At 45.7% G+C, this 14,911-nt stretch overlaps 2 protein-coding genes across 2 annotated transcripts; one reads left to right on the top strand and one right to left on the bottom strand.

Moving 5' to 3' along the window:
• Window positions 1-275: 275 nt before the first annotated feature.
• psma2a (proteasome 20S subunit alpha 2a) lies at window positions 276-4,479 on the bottom strand. The gene is made up of 8 exons (XM_079275077.1): window positions 4,427-4,479; window positions 3,837-3,913; window positions 3,422-3,554; window positions 2,997-3,119; window positions 2,812-2,893; window positions 2,345-2,418; window positions 1,303-1,360; window positions 276-1,210 (listed from the first exon to the last, which is right to left on the bottom strand). Exons 1-8 carry the CDS (start codon window positions 4,465-4,467, stop codon window positions 1,094-1,096), a joined length of 705 nt encoding a protein of 234 aa, XP_079131203.1. The 5' UTR covers window positions 4,468-4,479; the 3' UTR covers window positions 276-1,093.
• A 3,417-nt stretch (window positions 4,480-7,896) lies between these two features.
• Window positions 7,897-9,613, top strand: mrpl32 (mitochondrial ribosomal protein L32). The gene is made up of 3 exons (XM_079275093.1): window positions 7,897-8,057; window positions 8,284-8,480; window positions 8,998-9,613. Exons 1-3 carry the CDS (start codon window positions 7,955-7,957, stop codon window positions 9,244-9,246), a joined length of 549 nt encoding a protein of 182 aa, XP_079131219.1. The 5' UTR covers window positions 7,897-7,954; the 3' UTR covers window positions 9,247-9,613.
• Window positions 9,614-14,911: the final 5,298 nt, after the last annotated feature.

Here is a 14,911-nt window from a genome sequence, read left to right as displayed (position 1 = left end):
TCTACGATGCAGCCCATTTCACTATTTGAGTGCTGTTGTCATTATATCAGTCGTGGTATATTTGTTTATACATAACGTGGGCGGAGGGATACAAATACAATTTGAAAAGGTGTGCCGGTTGATGTTAGAGCGCGTTCTTCTACCAACTACACTCTAGCGCGCGCTCATTATGTACACACATATGATGTACTGAGAGCTAATGTTTTACACATTTAACAATGAAATTGCTATAAACTGACTTCCAAATAAAAGCATATTAATTCAAACAGAGTCAATATCAGCTCATCTTTTATTTGAATAAGTGACAGATACCAGAAGAGAAAATACAAACTCTAGAATTGTTTCTAGCCTGAAAAAAAGTACATTGTGTAAAACTGCTGTACAGGCAACCAGATCCTAACTGTAAAATCACAAAGCTTTCCATTGCCTCCTCCCTTTTATTTATCCAAATTACTGGTGTTTGAGAGATACTAATGAAATAACTGTTCATCTGCCTCATTACCATGTTAATGTTTTCATTTGTGTTCATCCAAAGGACATTTGTCACAAGTAATCATATTTTGAATACATGCGTAAAGCAACAGTGGTCGATTTGTAATCCGATAGCATTGCCTTTGCAACAGTAATGAGAAATAGGAAAATTTAAGGATTCAATGAAAGACTTGAGATTTCACTGATCAGAGGCCACATTCCTCTTCATATGCACAGCAGCCAACTGCCACACGTCACAGTACCAGGGTATGTCAATACGCCAATTAGTTATGTGACAAAAACGAGTTTGCCATCTCACAGCAACTAATGGAGTTTGGTCCGTTCAGTTGCGAGTAGACGCCACATGAGCTGTGCACACCACAAAAGGATGCCATTTCAAGTAAATTAGGTCTGGGCATAATCCAAAACAGGAGGTCTGATTCTACCAGCTCACATTAATAATTTGGATTATAATGGTTATAGCCGCTCATGTTTTCAGGAGAGAAACACAATGCGGCCAAACTCTCTGAATAACTGGTCTACAATAATGTGACACTGTTGGCTACTGTGCTGTTACGTCTTGAAATGTGGCCAGATAGCCCCGTCATCAGGGAGGTCGTGTTCACGCGATGGCTGCCAGGTAGTCCTTCACCTCCGCTGGGGTGAGTCTTTTGAAGCCGGCCTCGTTACAGATCCCCACCTCAATGTTCTCCTCCGTCATCTGACCCTCAAAACTCTCCTGAAACACAAAGACAGGAGAGTATAAATGACTGATAATAAAATGAAATGGATTCTGTCCCTCTGGTATTTTTTTTAGAACAAACATCATACCTTCAATGTCAAGATGGCTGTGTGGATGGCATCTTCCAACTCCAGATCGTTGTTGTACCTGGAGAACAAAAACAAAGTGGTCATCAAGCAACCTGTGTAGTGTGCATCAAGTAGAATAACTATTGTGAGTCCACTGAACCAAACACCTCAACTATGTGCATCCATGGTGAATTGTACATCAGCAATTCACAACCACTGGGCTGCCATCTAGTGGGAAAATGCGGTACTGCAAAACTGTTACTGCATAATTGCAGGGTCCTTTACAAAGCTAGTTCGATGTATGTGTATATATAAATGTGTTCAAGAATTCTCATTGAAAAAACCCAACCAAATTTAAATGTACATAAATGACCAGTAATGTTTAAATATCACCACACCAATAACGACACATAATCAGGTAGAGACAAAACTATTGTTGCATAGCTAACGTTCCCTTGGATGCAGTGATCTGTTTCTGAACCTAAAAGTGGTGTGGGAGACAACCCTGCACCAGTAAAAGCTGGTGGTGAGGAATTATGGCCCTGAATACATAACATTTGTATTTATAATGGCAGGCAGTGATGGGTGAGCAGCACATTTATTTTATATTTATCATTACAGCTGACAGAGGTATATTTACAGCTCACTTTATTATGAATATTTATTTATTTTTGTCATGTATTTGGCAAGATGGTCCTCAGAATTTTTCTACAATCAGAATTGGGCCTTAAGTCACAAAAAGTAATTTGCTGGGAGCATGCCTCATTAGAATCAGGTCCTATACACCGAGCCTCAAGTAAAACGTCTCATGGTTTTCCATAAGTGTAGGGAAGAAGTTACCGCCCTGGTTCATCTTCCTTGTGTGACAACTACAAATTAATTTAAATGGATAGTATGGCTTCCACACTGGACACTGGGGGCTCTAAATCAATCTGCAGCAACATTGAAAGTGCCTTAAACTGAATGTCAAAAGTACGAATCTCACACATGTATACATTTGCTGTTTGCAAAATAACTATTCTTTCCATCAAACAAAAAGATGCTCTTTACTGCAAAATCTTACCTTTTTTCAAGGAATGTTTTTCCATTCACGTAGTTCTTTCCCATGGCGGTGGCTTTCCATGCAAAGTATGCGCCCTGCCAGTCAGAAACACAAAGATAAAAGTTATGCTTCTGTGACGGCCCCGATGCAACCCGGGCCCAGAGCTCCACAGAACATAAAGACCAAAGCTGGAATAAGTGCTGGACACACTCCAAGCAGACAGGATGTACAACTAAATCCAATACTTACAAAATATATATAACTGTAACAAGTATTTGGAGTGGGTAACAGCACTTAACCACCCAAACATCTATAAAAGTATTAATTTCCATAAGGGGATTGATGAGTCGTATTATTACAGCAAGGCAGGGTTAGTCCGCTGTCAAAGCTCTTTTAATAGAAAATAATAATAATAAATTTGAGCTGAAAAGAGTAAAGTAATTGAAAACAAACATTATTTAACAAATATGTAAAATAGTACAACATACAGAGGGGTCTGACTGGAACAGGTAGGGGTGGTCTTCATCCCATCCAGCTATCAGCAATGAAACACCAAACGGACGCACCCCACTGGAGGAGAACACACATTAAATTAAACACGCATTAGATACCAACTATAAGGTGATGTGTCTGGAAACAATGTGTGTATTAATGCATCTTTGTGAATACTCACCCGGACTGTGTGTACTCCTGCATTACAGAGGCCACTCTCTGGACAAGCTGACCTGTGGGGATTGGCTCCTGGTAAACCAGGAAGTACTGTTGGGCCAACTTTCGGGCTCGTCGCACTAAAACCCTGCAAGGAAGACACAACCAATGAATTTATCTGTTCATGAGGTTCAGTAGTCAGATGAACTCTGGTGGCATCTCCAAGATGTCTCACATGCAGAGCCAACAAAGTCCTGAATGATGGTAAAATATGCAAACCCTCTGAAGAATAGACCCGATACGGCTTATATTGTCATTTTATCTGCTTCTGATCAATCAACAAACATCTTCCTCTCTGTAAGTGCATTTAAAAATGGTTGGGCATCACAGATATTGCTTGTCCTAAGTTAAGACACCCGAGATGCTGGTGTTTTGTTTTCACTTCCACACCTGTAGTCGGGCCCCATGCCGCTGTAGACCATGCCTATGTGTTTGGTGATGGGCTCCACTTTATGGACGCTCTGCTCATCGTACAGAATGGACTTTTGTTTCTTCTCTGTTGCCAGGACAACTCCATTGGAAGCTGAAAAAATGAAAGAACATCACAACCAGCATCTTCACATGCCTTCAACTGCTTACGGATTGGCAAAACATTAGTTCATGCTAATGAATGCAATTGAGCATAATACAGTATTGTTGCATCCTCTGATAACAATCAGACAAACTAATATGTTATATTTCCTCAATTAATCAAAGCTTCTAAATTCAAAAGGTTGTCACTTCTTTTGTCAGTGATGAAATAATCTTCAAAGGCCCGTGTAGGGTTGTATTTGATCCACTCATCACCAGAAGAACTCCTTCATACCTTTGATGCCGACTGAAGGAGCTCCGGCTGCTACAGCTGCCAACGCATATTCAATCTGGACCAGTTTGCCAGAAGGGCTGCAGGAAGAAACACACGATGATGATGCTGCAGTACTAAGCAGCGAGCCGGAATACAATCCACAAAGCTACATGCAAATACTATTTAGTTTATCCCGATTAATACAGGCGAAACTGAAAGCAAAAGCTAAAACAACCGACTCATCTGAGCTAATGTGGCTAACGTTAAGCTAACGTTAGGCTACATGTAGCATGTAGACAGGACTTGTTTCGGTCTATTCAGTAAATCGCGCAGAAATAAAAACGATTTGGTGAGATTATATCATCGCCATTTGAAGAAAATAGTCACTTTGGTGTTTAGAAACACGTTAGCAGACAGGCTAACAGTGAGCCGATTCATTCCACTATACCCGCAATGACAGTGCATCGACTACAATGGACCCCAAAAACACTCTTTTCACATCAAAATGTGAAACAGTGCATACGGTTTATAAAACTGCTGTTTAACAACATCTTCAGAATGAAAGTTTAGATGCTATTTTAAAGTTCCATGGCAATTTTGATCAAGTTTACCTAAATGTGGTGAGGGAGAAACTGTAGCCTCGTTCCGCCATTTTCTTCTTCTTCTTCTACTCTGTGTTGACTGAAGAAGTGTAAATCCACTGTAAGGGTTATACTGCCCCCTAAGATCTGAACACACATCACGTGGACTGCGGAGTGTGTGGGGGGATAGTTAAACACCTTATAAATTGAAGAAGCATAATATACAAGATAGCCAATACTTATTAACTATATTTACTATTCAGACTTATTAATAAAGGATAATTATAAATAAATGTATATCTATATATATTTACTTAATCTCTCCTGGTCCTCTTCCCTGCTCCTCTTGGTGGACACTTCTGACCTCTGGGGGACTGACCTCTTGGCGATAGGCAGCATCCTGCAGCAGAGCTTTTAAATGTCTCTTCTTTGTTGATTTTCCATTTGAAAAATGGTTGATGCTGGACACAGAAACCAGAGGTAAGTTAGCGGTGAGGATTCTGTCACGGGAGTTCAAGATCAGGACCCAATAGCAAGACTACAGGACACAGAATCTGGTAAAACAGATTTTATTTGACCAACAAAAGTCTTCCACTCCTGTCTGCCCTGGGCGAGTCGCTGGATGGTGCCCCATGAGTGGTTTAGGCTCTGCATCTCCTTCTCCACAGTTTTTCTCCGTGTGTTTCTTGGTCGGCCTCTTTTTATTTTCCCTTCTGGTGTCCAATGTAAGGCTGTTCTTGTAATATCAGCAGGATTTTATTCTCAACACATGTCCCATCCATCCCCATCTTCTGCTCATTAGGATGGTCTCCATGCATTCTTGTTGGCATTTGTCATACAGTTCTTTATTTGAAATGGTGTTTGGCCAGAAAATGTGCAGGATTCGTCTTAAACTCTTGGTGTGGAAGGTTGATAGTCTGTTGAGGTCTTCTTGTGTCATTCTCCAGCATTCAGAACCGTACAATAGGGTGGAAAAAACACTGCTCTGATACAATTTAAGTTTGGTCTTGATGGCGTACTGCTGTGACCTCCATATGTTGGCTTGTATCAGACAGAGGTGTGGTAAAAATTACTAACGTTAAGAAAAGTTTTCCAAGTCTCTTTTACTCAGGTATCGATGGCTGTAACACAGGAAGCAACATCCTGGATCTCCTAGACAACAGAGACCACAGGACCAGATGAGAAGGACAGAGGACCACAGGACCAGATGAGAAGGACGGATGACCACAGGACCAGATGAGAAGGACGGATGACCACAGGACCAGATGAGAAGGACAGAGGACCACAGGACCAGATGAGAAGGGCGGAGGACCACAGGACCAGATGGAGAGCGGTGGTCACCTTTCTTTCAGTGGGCTGAGTAAGTAATCCCTCACTAAGACTTCAGAAGTATCAGTAATAAGATTCCATCATTGAACAATGTAAAGGTTGTATAGTTGAGTTAAAAGTATTCATCTCTTGTGTTTGTGTCTCACAGGGCAGGACTCCTCCGTGCTTTTTTCTCACTCCTGGGGCAACTGAGAGTGGACGTCTTCCAAACCATCATCCCAGGAAGACCCAGACCCACCAAAGACCACTGAACCACTCTCAGCACCCCAGTGAGTCCGAGACCCAGTGAGTACGGTGACGTCCTCCCTGCCCCTCCCCCCCTCCGACACCACCCGCTCCACCCACCAGCCGAGAGGACGAGGGGCGTCCCGTCCCCACCGGCACAGAGGACGTAGTTTGTCTCCATCTGCTTCTTCTGTGCTGGTGGGTTTGGGAAGCTCCTCACACATACACAGGAAGCCGTCAGCAGCTCTTTGCATCTGCTCACAAGTCAAGAAGGAGACAGATGCATTTGTCACATAGAACACAGCATGTTCATGTAAACTGTATGTACTGTACGTATACTGTTTACAGAGGAGCACAATACAAATAAATGTGTGACAAACTTTCTAAATATGTCTTTGTATTGGAAACAATATCATATTTCTGATATAATTCAAAAATCGGACAATGTACGACAATTAATATATAATAAATATTGTGTAAGTGATCATTTTATATCTTTTTGATTTTCATTTGACGCAAAGGCTGTTAGTACTGTTAAGGATTGATAAATATAATATTACATGTTGATATAAATAAAATAGGGAAAGCTTTAGATTACTGCCCCAACGTGCAGCATAATTCTTGCCAATTTAATTATTGTTAACTAGTACAGAACTGATGACACATACATGTAGGTGCAAGGGAACAAGATGTGACGTTAATGAATAAGGGGGAAACAATGTGGGAACTTAATTAATTCATATCATTATTATAATTTATATATACATTTATGAATATATATATGTATGTATATAGGTGTGAATGAAATAAACAAGTTATTGATAAATACATTTTATTTACAAGAACGATAAATGATTGAAAATTTGTTATTTAACATAGCAACTGATTGAATTATTAACTGATTATTAATTTAGAAAAACTATATTATGAAAAAGAACTATGAATGAATTATTGAATATGTGATTGAAAAACTGATTAAAACTAAAACCTTGACAGTATATTAATATCTGTATACAGTAATCCTTCTGAGCAGGCATTCTAGGCAGGAAACAGGAAGTCCTCTGTAGCGTAGGCCGTCTCATTTCGGAGACCGCATGGTCCAGCCTTCGCGGTCCTCAAAGGACGGCTGGGTCCTCCGAAGGATGCAGCCCCTGAGTTGAGACACAGCTACTGACTCCAATACAGTGGCTCGGATCAAATGGTTCATCTGTATAGAGAGTGAAATGAACCCAGCTTCTACTACTCTGGAGTTCAGGAATTAAATTAAACACCGTGCAACATTACAATTGAAACTAACTGGTTACTAGCTGCTCAACATCAGTTTCCGTTAATCCGTCAAAATGGAAAGAATATGACAACAAAACAAACCTTAAAGAGAGGGCCAAACCCCAAGGACCAGACAAGGAGTAATTCCTAGGAGTAACAAGGAGTAATTCCTCGACCCACTTTTGGGTCGCGACCCACCAGTTGAGAATCACTGCATTAAATGATGTAACACTGCTGCCCTCTATATCAACTGTATCAAATTATTATCTGAAATCAAAGAATGCAAAAATACTGAATTATTATTAAAACATACATTTATTGAACAACTTTATTTTACATCCTAAAACACATTTTACAATGTAAATCAATTAGATTAATTAACAGGCAATACTGTATGTTACAATGGATATCACAGTATGATTATGGCAATATATTTTAAAAACATCGCTTTGGAACTATAACATGTAGGGACAATAGACTATACTTCATATATAGTTCAGACTATCATGACATATGGGACAGACTCGGTGTGGTTTGCAGCATCTGTAAATACGTACACTAAAGAGTGAAGTTAGACATGTGGCCGCTAGGTGGCAGTAAAACGCCTGAATTAATCTTGCCTGCCGGAATGAAACAGAAGAAGTGCAGTTTGTTGTCGCAGTTTGATGACGTGCTGGATCTCAGTGACCGTGAGCTGTTTGACATGTTGGAGGGAAAAGAAGCGTGCTAACAACAAACATGATGAATATAGCTGCTTTAGTTAACAGCCTCAGATGCTCTTTGCTACACATTGAAAGCAGACTTCTGCAGGTCGCCGGACTGACGTTAGATACGCAACTGGGTGAGTTTACTGACTGGAGCTCAGGACGTCATCTAACGTTACTGCTGATTGTGGTGACAAGCTGGCCCTGACTGACTGACACACACCGTATTTCACCGCCTTTTCTTTTTATTTCAGTGTGATTTTTACATAACATTTAAACTCGCAACCTTTGACTACCTCCTCTCTACATTTGCATCATTGGGTTGCAGCTAAAAACAGGTATCAATGTGTTTCCTGTGTGCAGCTCCAGCTCTGGCAGTGAATGGCCCCAGCCTCCTGCCGCAGCCCGACAGGGAGGATGAGATGGAGGAGCAGCACAACCCGGAGCAGTCTCCCGGCCTCCTAGACGGCATCCTGTGGATGGCTGTACCCAAGAAGAGGCGCACTATAGAGATTAACCGCACCAGGAGGAGAGCTGACAGCAATCTCCTAAAAGTCAAGGTACTGTGGAGCCTCAAATTTTCCCCCAAAAACCAAACTATATATATATTTTTATTTTGTCTTACCTAGAGAGCTACTTACTATCTCTATACTGAATGGGAGTGATTAGAAAAGGTTTGGGGATATCAGCTGTAACTCACCCCTGAACATTTAAGCTCAAGAGCATTTAGTTTGTATCATGTATCAGATGTTTACTCCAATAAAAGCTTGGTAGATGCAGCGTCAACAAATTACTTTTGGCATGCATACGCACAACAGATTATTTAAAGACTTAAATGTTATTTCATTCTTATTCAATACAGGGAAGGAAAAAATGTCAGAACCGTTTAATGGCATGCCGATATTACCGGCTGATATTAGCTGCTCCTTAGCTGATCACACATAGATCAACATTGGTTGATATGTTGGCCAATAAATAGCAGTTACTTTAAAATGTGATAGATATTTGAGAATTTGTTTAGAAACAGTCTTTGCATAACGTTGTTTCACCCACAGTTTCTCTGTCTCCCTCTCGCAGAACAACATCGAGCCGTGTCCAGAGTGTGGCCACTTGAAGCAGAAACACATCATGTGTGGCTTCTGTTATGCTAAGGTCTGCAAGGAGACAGCTCTTATTCGTCAACAGATGAAAGCGATGGAAGGCGGCCCGCTGGGGGCCCCGACCGTGGACACCGTCGTCCTGTATGAGGGCGAAACACCAAGTGAGCTGGACAAAGACAAGAGGATTGTGGAGAGGGGCAGGAAGAGGCCCGCATGGTTCAGCTAATGATGCTGAGATATTAATGCTGTGTGTGTGATACACAGCTTGAGTTTGACACAGGTCACACACACACACACACACTGATTCTTTATATGATGTAGAAAACAGCATATTTTGTCCAGTCTGTTATTCAGTTGATGAAGGAGGCTGTTGTATCAGTTTTGTTTCCATAAAGCAAACTGTCTGATCAGCACTGACACTGGGAGCCTTGATAAATATGTTGACATGTTATCTGTGAACATACTGTACTATATCAATGATGTGTTGGTTTGGGGCTCACACAGCCTCAACGTTTTGTTGTTGTTTCAACTCATATTTCCGACTGAGAGAAATCTACTCTAAATTTGGTTGACAATAAATCCATTATTTGAAAAATAAATATTGTGTATCTACTTTATTCACCGTTTAAAAATAAGTGAGACCATGCAACTGGGCAATGAGCGTCCACTTCATGTTACAATAAGAAACAGCAAAAAATATATATTTATGAACTGTGCTCTGATGTTATTAGCATAATAAACTGATAAAGAATTGAACCATCCTCTAACATTTTATTACTCTGATTAAACCTGAATTATCCGGCTCAATTTCAACCTTTAAATGGGTGAAAATTGAATGGAAAATGGGCAAAATCTGGTTATTAGTGACACAAAAGTGTTTATTTATCTTAGTCAGGGATGAAGAAACCACATGGCATGTGACGTCAAACATTTTATTAAAAATCTGCAACGGATACATAACAAACATGTATATGACTACTAGTGGCGCAATATTACTGCTCATTTTAAATAACATTCATTCATATTAAATATTCTACATTCAATGACATTAAATGTAGAATTGCCTGCTAGTGGTCGAAAACGAATTGCCGCTTCTGAACATGAAGAGATTCCTGTTTTTGTTTATGAATGTATGTTTGTGTAGCCACAGCAACATCTGTTCGTCACGATTCAGCATCAAACTCAAGTCATGAAGTGCTGGTTCTTGTGTTTCGGGAACAGACTGTTTTTGCTGGGATCAGTCCAGCATACCTTCCAGGGCCTCAGTCACACCATCACACACGCTCTGATTCAGTTTCACCCTCAACTTTATGGAAACTTGCGTTGCCAGCGTCCTCCAAACAGACGAAGTAATCAAGGTTTAAAGAGAGTCACATCTTCAAATGAGCTTTAGAGCTGTGAACTACAACAGATCATTAAGTAAGTGAAAGGTCAGAAATGAAGCGTGGAATTGAATTGCTTTATCAGTAGTTACACATACAGAAGTCCAGCAAGGTATTTTACTTGCCTCCCAAACTTCTTTTCACATCCATCCATTACAACTGACATAAAAAGACACACCGGTAGAACATCTTGTGGCAGCCGGAGGGGCAACCTCAGAGGAGAAGTGGTAGAGGGACGATATTGCCTGACATGGAGGCGGAGCCCCCATGTCAGGGAGTGGAAAAGAGCGCCAAACCACCATCAGCCCAACAAGCAACACCTGAGGAGGAGAGACGAGGGAGCGACCACACCCTATCAGAGGAGGAGGAGGGGACTATAAAAGGGCCCCGGACACAGGAAACTAGGAGAGAGTAGGAGTGGAAGGAGACGGAGAAAAAGCAAACCCATTGGAGACAACTGCCTTACCCCTTGATCACCCTGGAACGTCTGACTACCCGCCCGGCTCCCGACCCCTGCCTGTACGACTACCCTGCTCCTGCCCGCGCCCTGGACCGTATGAGGAATACCCGTTGTGCACCGAACCGTGGAAGTGAACACCGACCATCCCTCTGGAAAGCGGACAGTGTATTGTTGAGTGTCTATCCTACCTCTATCCACTCTCTATATTCAGTAAAAACCTCACTTGCACCATTTATCTACCGACTGGTTGTGGTTATTGGTCCGTGTTGTCGTGAAACCCCCTTGCCACCCCGGGGGCTGTCACAATTTGGTGGAGAATGTGGGCACTGCCCGGTTCTGGCAACACTGACCGATAGACCGACCGACCCAGTAAGCATGGCCACCCCGGTGCCATTTCAAGAGCTGCTAGCGGGGCTAATCGCTAGCAACCAGGAAACCCAAAAACGCCACGAACAAGCCATGCAAGTACAAATGCAAATCCTCCAAGCACAGCAGCAACAACAATACCAACAGCAAGTACACATGGAGAAGTATATGGAGGTACAAACCGAACGCGCGGAGGCGATGCAAAGCGAAATCAAGGGCATGTTACAGACACAACAGGAGCAACGTACCGTGGAGAAAGCCAACCCAGCGCGCTTCCTTCTCAAGCAGACGGCAGCTGACGATGTTGAAGTGTTTTTTCAGATATTCCAGACAACGGCACTCCGGGAAAAATGGCCAGAAGAGCACTGGGCTGAGTTGATAGCCCCCTTTTTGATCAACGAAACGCAAGTAACGTATCAGGACTTAGAGCGCGCTGGAAAAGTTGACTTCCGGGTGTTGAAAGCGGAAGCGTTACAGCGATGCGGGGTCACGCTGTTAATAAAGGCACAACGATTTCATGAATGGACATATGACACCTCCCTTTCTCCGCGAGCCCAGATGCATGAGATCAAGAGGATTACGACGGCCTGGCTGCACGCAGAGCCAACCGAGGTGTCGCCCACCGATCGTGTCGTCATGGACAAATTCCTTAGATCCCTCCCGTATGAGGCAAAAAAATTGGCCGGCCAGAGAAACCCCCGCAACCTCGAGGAACTGGTAGAGATCATGGAGGGTTACCACGCAGCACAAGCGTTAGTGCGTGGGGGAAGAAACCCGAAAGTGGAGGGGTCCACCCGCAAAGAAAAGATGAGAACGGAGGAAACTACCTATGTGTCTCCCTCCTTTCCCCCAGGCTTTCCCCGACGTCGGCCGGCGTTTGGACCGGAAGAGAGGAGGTGCTACCACTGCGGCGAGATCGGGCACATCGCCTGGGAATGTCCTCACCGCCAGGACGCACCCATGCCCACGGCCAGTGAGGGGAGTCGCCCATGCGGACTGATTACCGGATGCTGGGCCACTCACGAGGACCACATGCCCCTCACCCCGGTCAAAGTAAACGGCCGCGACGCCTCCGCGATGGTGGACTCCGGGAGCGCTATTACCTTGGTGAGACCTACGTTTGCTCAGTACCCGCTCCTAACCGGCACCCGAGCGGTCACGTGCATCCATGGGGAGACCCGCGAATACCCCACCACCGCCCTCGAGATATACACGACGAGGGGTAGATACGTCGGCACTGCAGGAGTAGTGGAAGGACTCCCCGTAGAGGTGCTGGTCGGCCGAGACCTGCCCGTGTTCCAGGAGCTGTGGCGCAGCCTGGTGGTGAAACCAGGTACGACCCCTCACCGAAAGTACAAGAAGAAAGCCATCTGTGGGCTGGGGGAGGAGATCTCCACCGATCCCCTATCGGAAGGAGTCGCCAGTGCCGTGGCCCGGGCGTTGGTGGAGGCCACCCAACCCAACCCCGAGGACGTATATGCCACAGCCGTCGAGAACGACGGACCCTCCAGCCCCAGTGAGCCCGAAGGAGAGGCGCCGCCCATCCCCGAGGAGGCAGATACCCCCTCCCTCGAAGAAGAGGAGCTGGCCGGGCTGTTTCCCCAGGACCCGGAGGAGCCCATCTTACCCGGGCCCCTCACAGGGAGGTTTGGGACGGCCCAGTTGGAGGACCCCAACCTAGCCCACGCCCTTCGGCAGGTGGCCGCCGTAGACGGACGACCACTGGACGGGGTAAGAGACCTCCCTCCCACACATTTCTCCATTTATAACGGGCTCCTCTACCAGGTAGTAATAAGGGACGGGGCCCCCCTCAGGTTGTTACTGGTACCCCGTCCTTTCATACCCTCTGTCCTCCAGTTAGCCCACTCCCATATCCTAGGTGCCCATCTAGGAGTGGAGAAAACCCTGGAAAGGGTGAGGGCCAGGTTCCACTGGCCCGGAATAAAAAAGGCCGTGGAGGATTACTGCCGGAGCTGCCCCGAATGTCAACAAGTGGCCCCACAACCCCATCACAGAAACCCGCTGGTGCCCCTGCCGATCATCACCGTCCCCTTCAGCAGGATCGGGATGGACCTAGTGGGGCCACTACCCAAGACCAACCGGGGACACAGGTACATCCTGGTGATAGTGGATTACGCCACCCGGTATCCCGAAGCCATTCCCCTACGCTCTATGGCCACCAAGGGCATTGCAAGGGAGCTGGTGATGTTGTTTTCCAGGGTCGGAATACCGGAGGAGATTCTCACCGACCAAGGAACCCCGTTCATGTCTAGGATCATGAAGGATCTGTGTGGCATGCTGAAGGTGACCCAACTGAGGACGTCGGTGTATCACCCCCAAACGGACGGACTAGTAGAACGATTCAACCAGACACTGAAAAAAATGTTGAAAAAAACCATGGACCAGGACGGGAAGAATTGGGACCAACTGCTACCCTTCCTGATGTTCTCCATCAGAGAGGTGCCCCAGGCATCTACCGGATTCTCGCCCTTCGAGCTCCTGTACGGTCGACGACCCCGGGGGCTACTCGACCTGGCCAAAGAAGCCTGGGAACACCAACCCTCCCCCTACCGCACCATGGTGGACCACGTCGAGGAGATGAGGGTGAGGATGGCATCCCTCTGGCCCATCGTCCGAGAACACATGGCCGAGGCACAGGCGGCCCAAGCCCGCGTGTACAACCGGGGAACCCAACCCCGAGTGTTTAACCCAGGGGATCGGGTGTTGGTCCTGGTACCCACGGCGGAATGTAAGTTTCTAGCCCGATGGAGGGGGCCGTATGAAGTGATGGAGAAATTGGGGCCGGTAAACTACCGAGTCCGGCAACCAGGTCGGAGGCACCCGACGAAGGTTTATCATGTGAACCTGCTCAAGAAATGGGTGCGTAGGGATGCCATGCTCTGTTTCTCTCTCTCTACCCTCCCAGGAAAAACGGAGCCAGTCGAGGTACCCGTGGGAGAAGAGTTGACCCCCCGGCAGAAGCAGGACGTCCGGGAAATGGTGGATCGGTTCCGGGACGTGTTCTCCCCGGACCCCGGATACACCACACTGGTGCAACACCGGATAATCACCGAGCCCGGGAAGAAGGTGAAGCTAAGGCCGTACCGCATCCCCGAAGCCCGCCGGGGGGCGATAGAGAGGGAGGTACAGAGTATGCTGGAGGCCGACATCATCGAACCCTCGACGAGCGAGTGGTGCAGCCCTATAGTGTTGGTTCCGAAACCCGATGGCTCAGTCAGGTTCTGCAATGACTTTAGGCAGCTCAACGCCATCTCAAAATTCGATGCCTACCCGATGCCCCGGGTGGACGAGATGATAGAGCGCATCGGGAGGGCCAGATACATAACCACCCTCGACTTGACTAAAGGCTACTGGCAAGTGGCAGTAGCCCCCGAAGACAGGGAAAAAACGGCCTTCACTACTCCCATGGGACTGTACCACTATAAGAGGCTGCCGTTCGGTCTCCACGGAGCCCCCCCCACGTACCAGAGACTGATGGACCAGGTACTACGTCCCCATCGAGAATACGCGGCAGCCTATCTGGACGACATCGTCGTGCACGGGGAGGAATGGGGGGCTCACCTCCAAAGACTGGAAGCCGTCCTGAAAGCTCTGCGAGGGGCGGGGCTGACAGCCAACCCCAAGAAATGTCGCCTCGGCCTCCGGGAAGCTGACTACCTGGG

The sequence above is a fragment of the Melanostigma gelatinosum genome (genome assembly GCF_949748355.1).
Source record: "Melanostigma gelatinosum genome assembly, chromosome: 9".
NCBI classification, from domain to species: Eukaryota; Metazoa; Chordata; class Actinopteri; order Perciformes; family Zoarcidae; genus Melanostigma; species Melanostigma gelatinosum.
The sequence above is the reverse complement of the archived record's forward strand: the minus strand, read 5'-3'. Positions and strand labels throughout refer to the sequence as shown.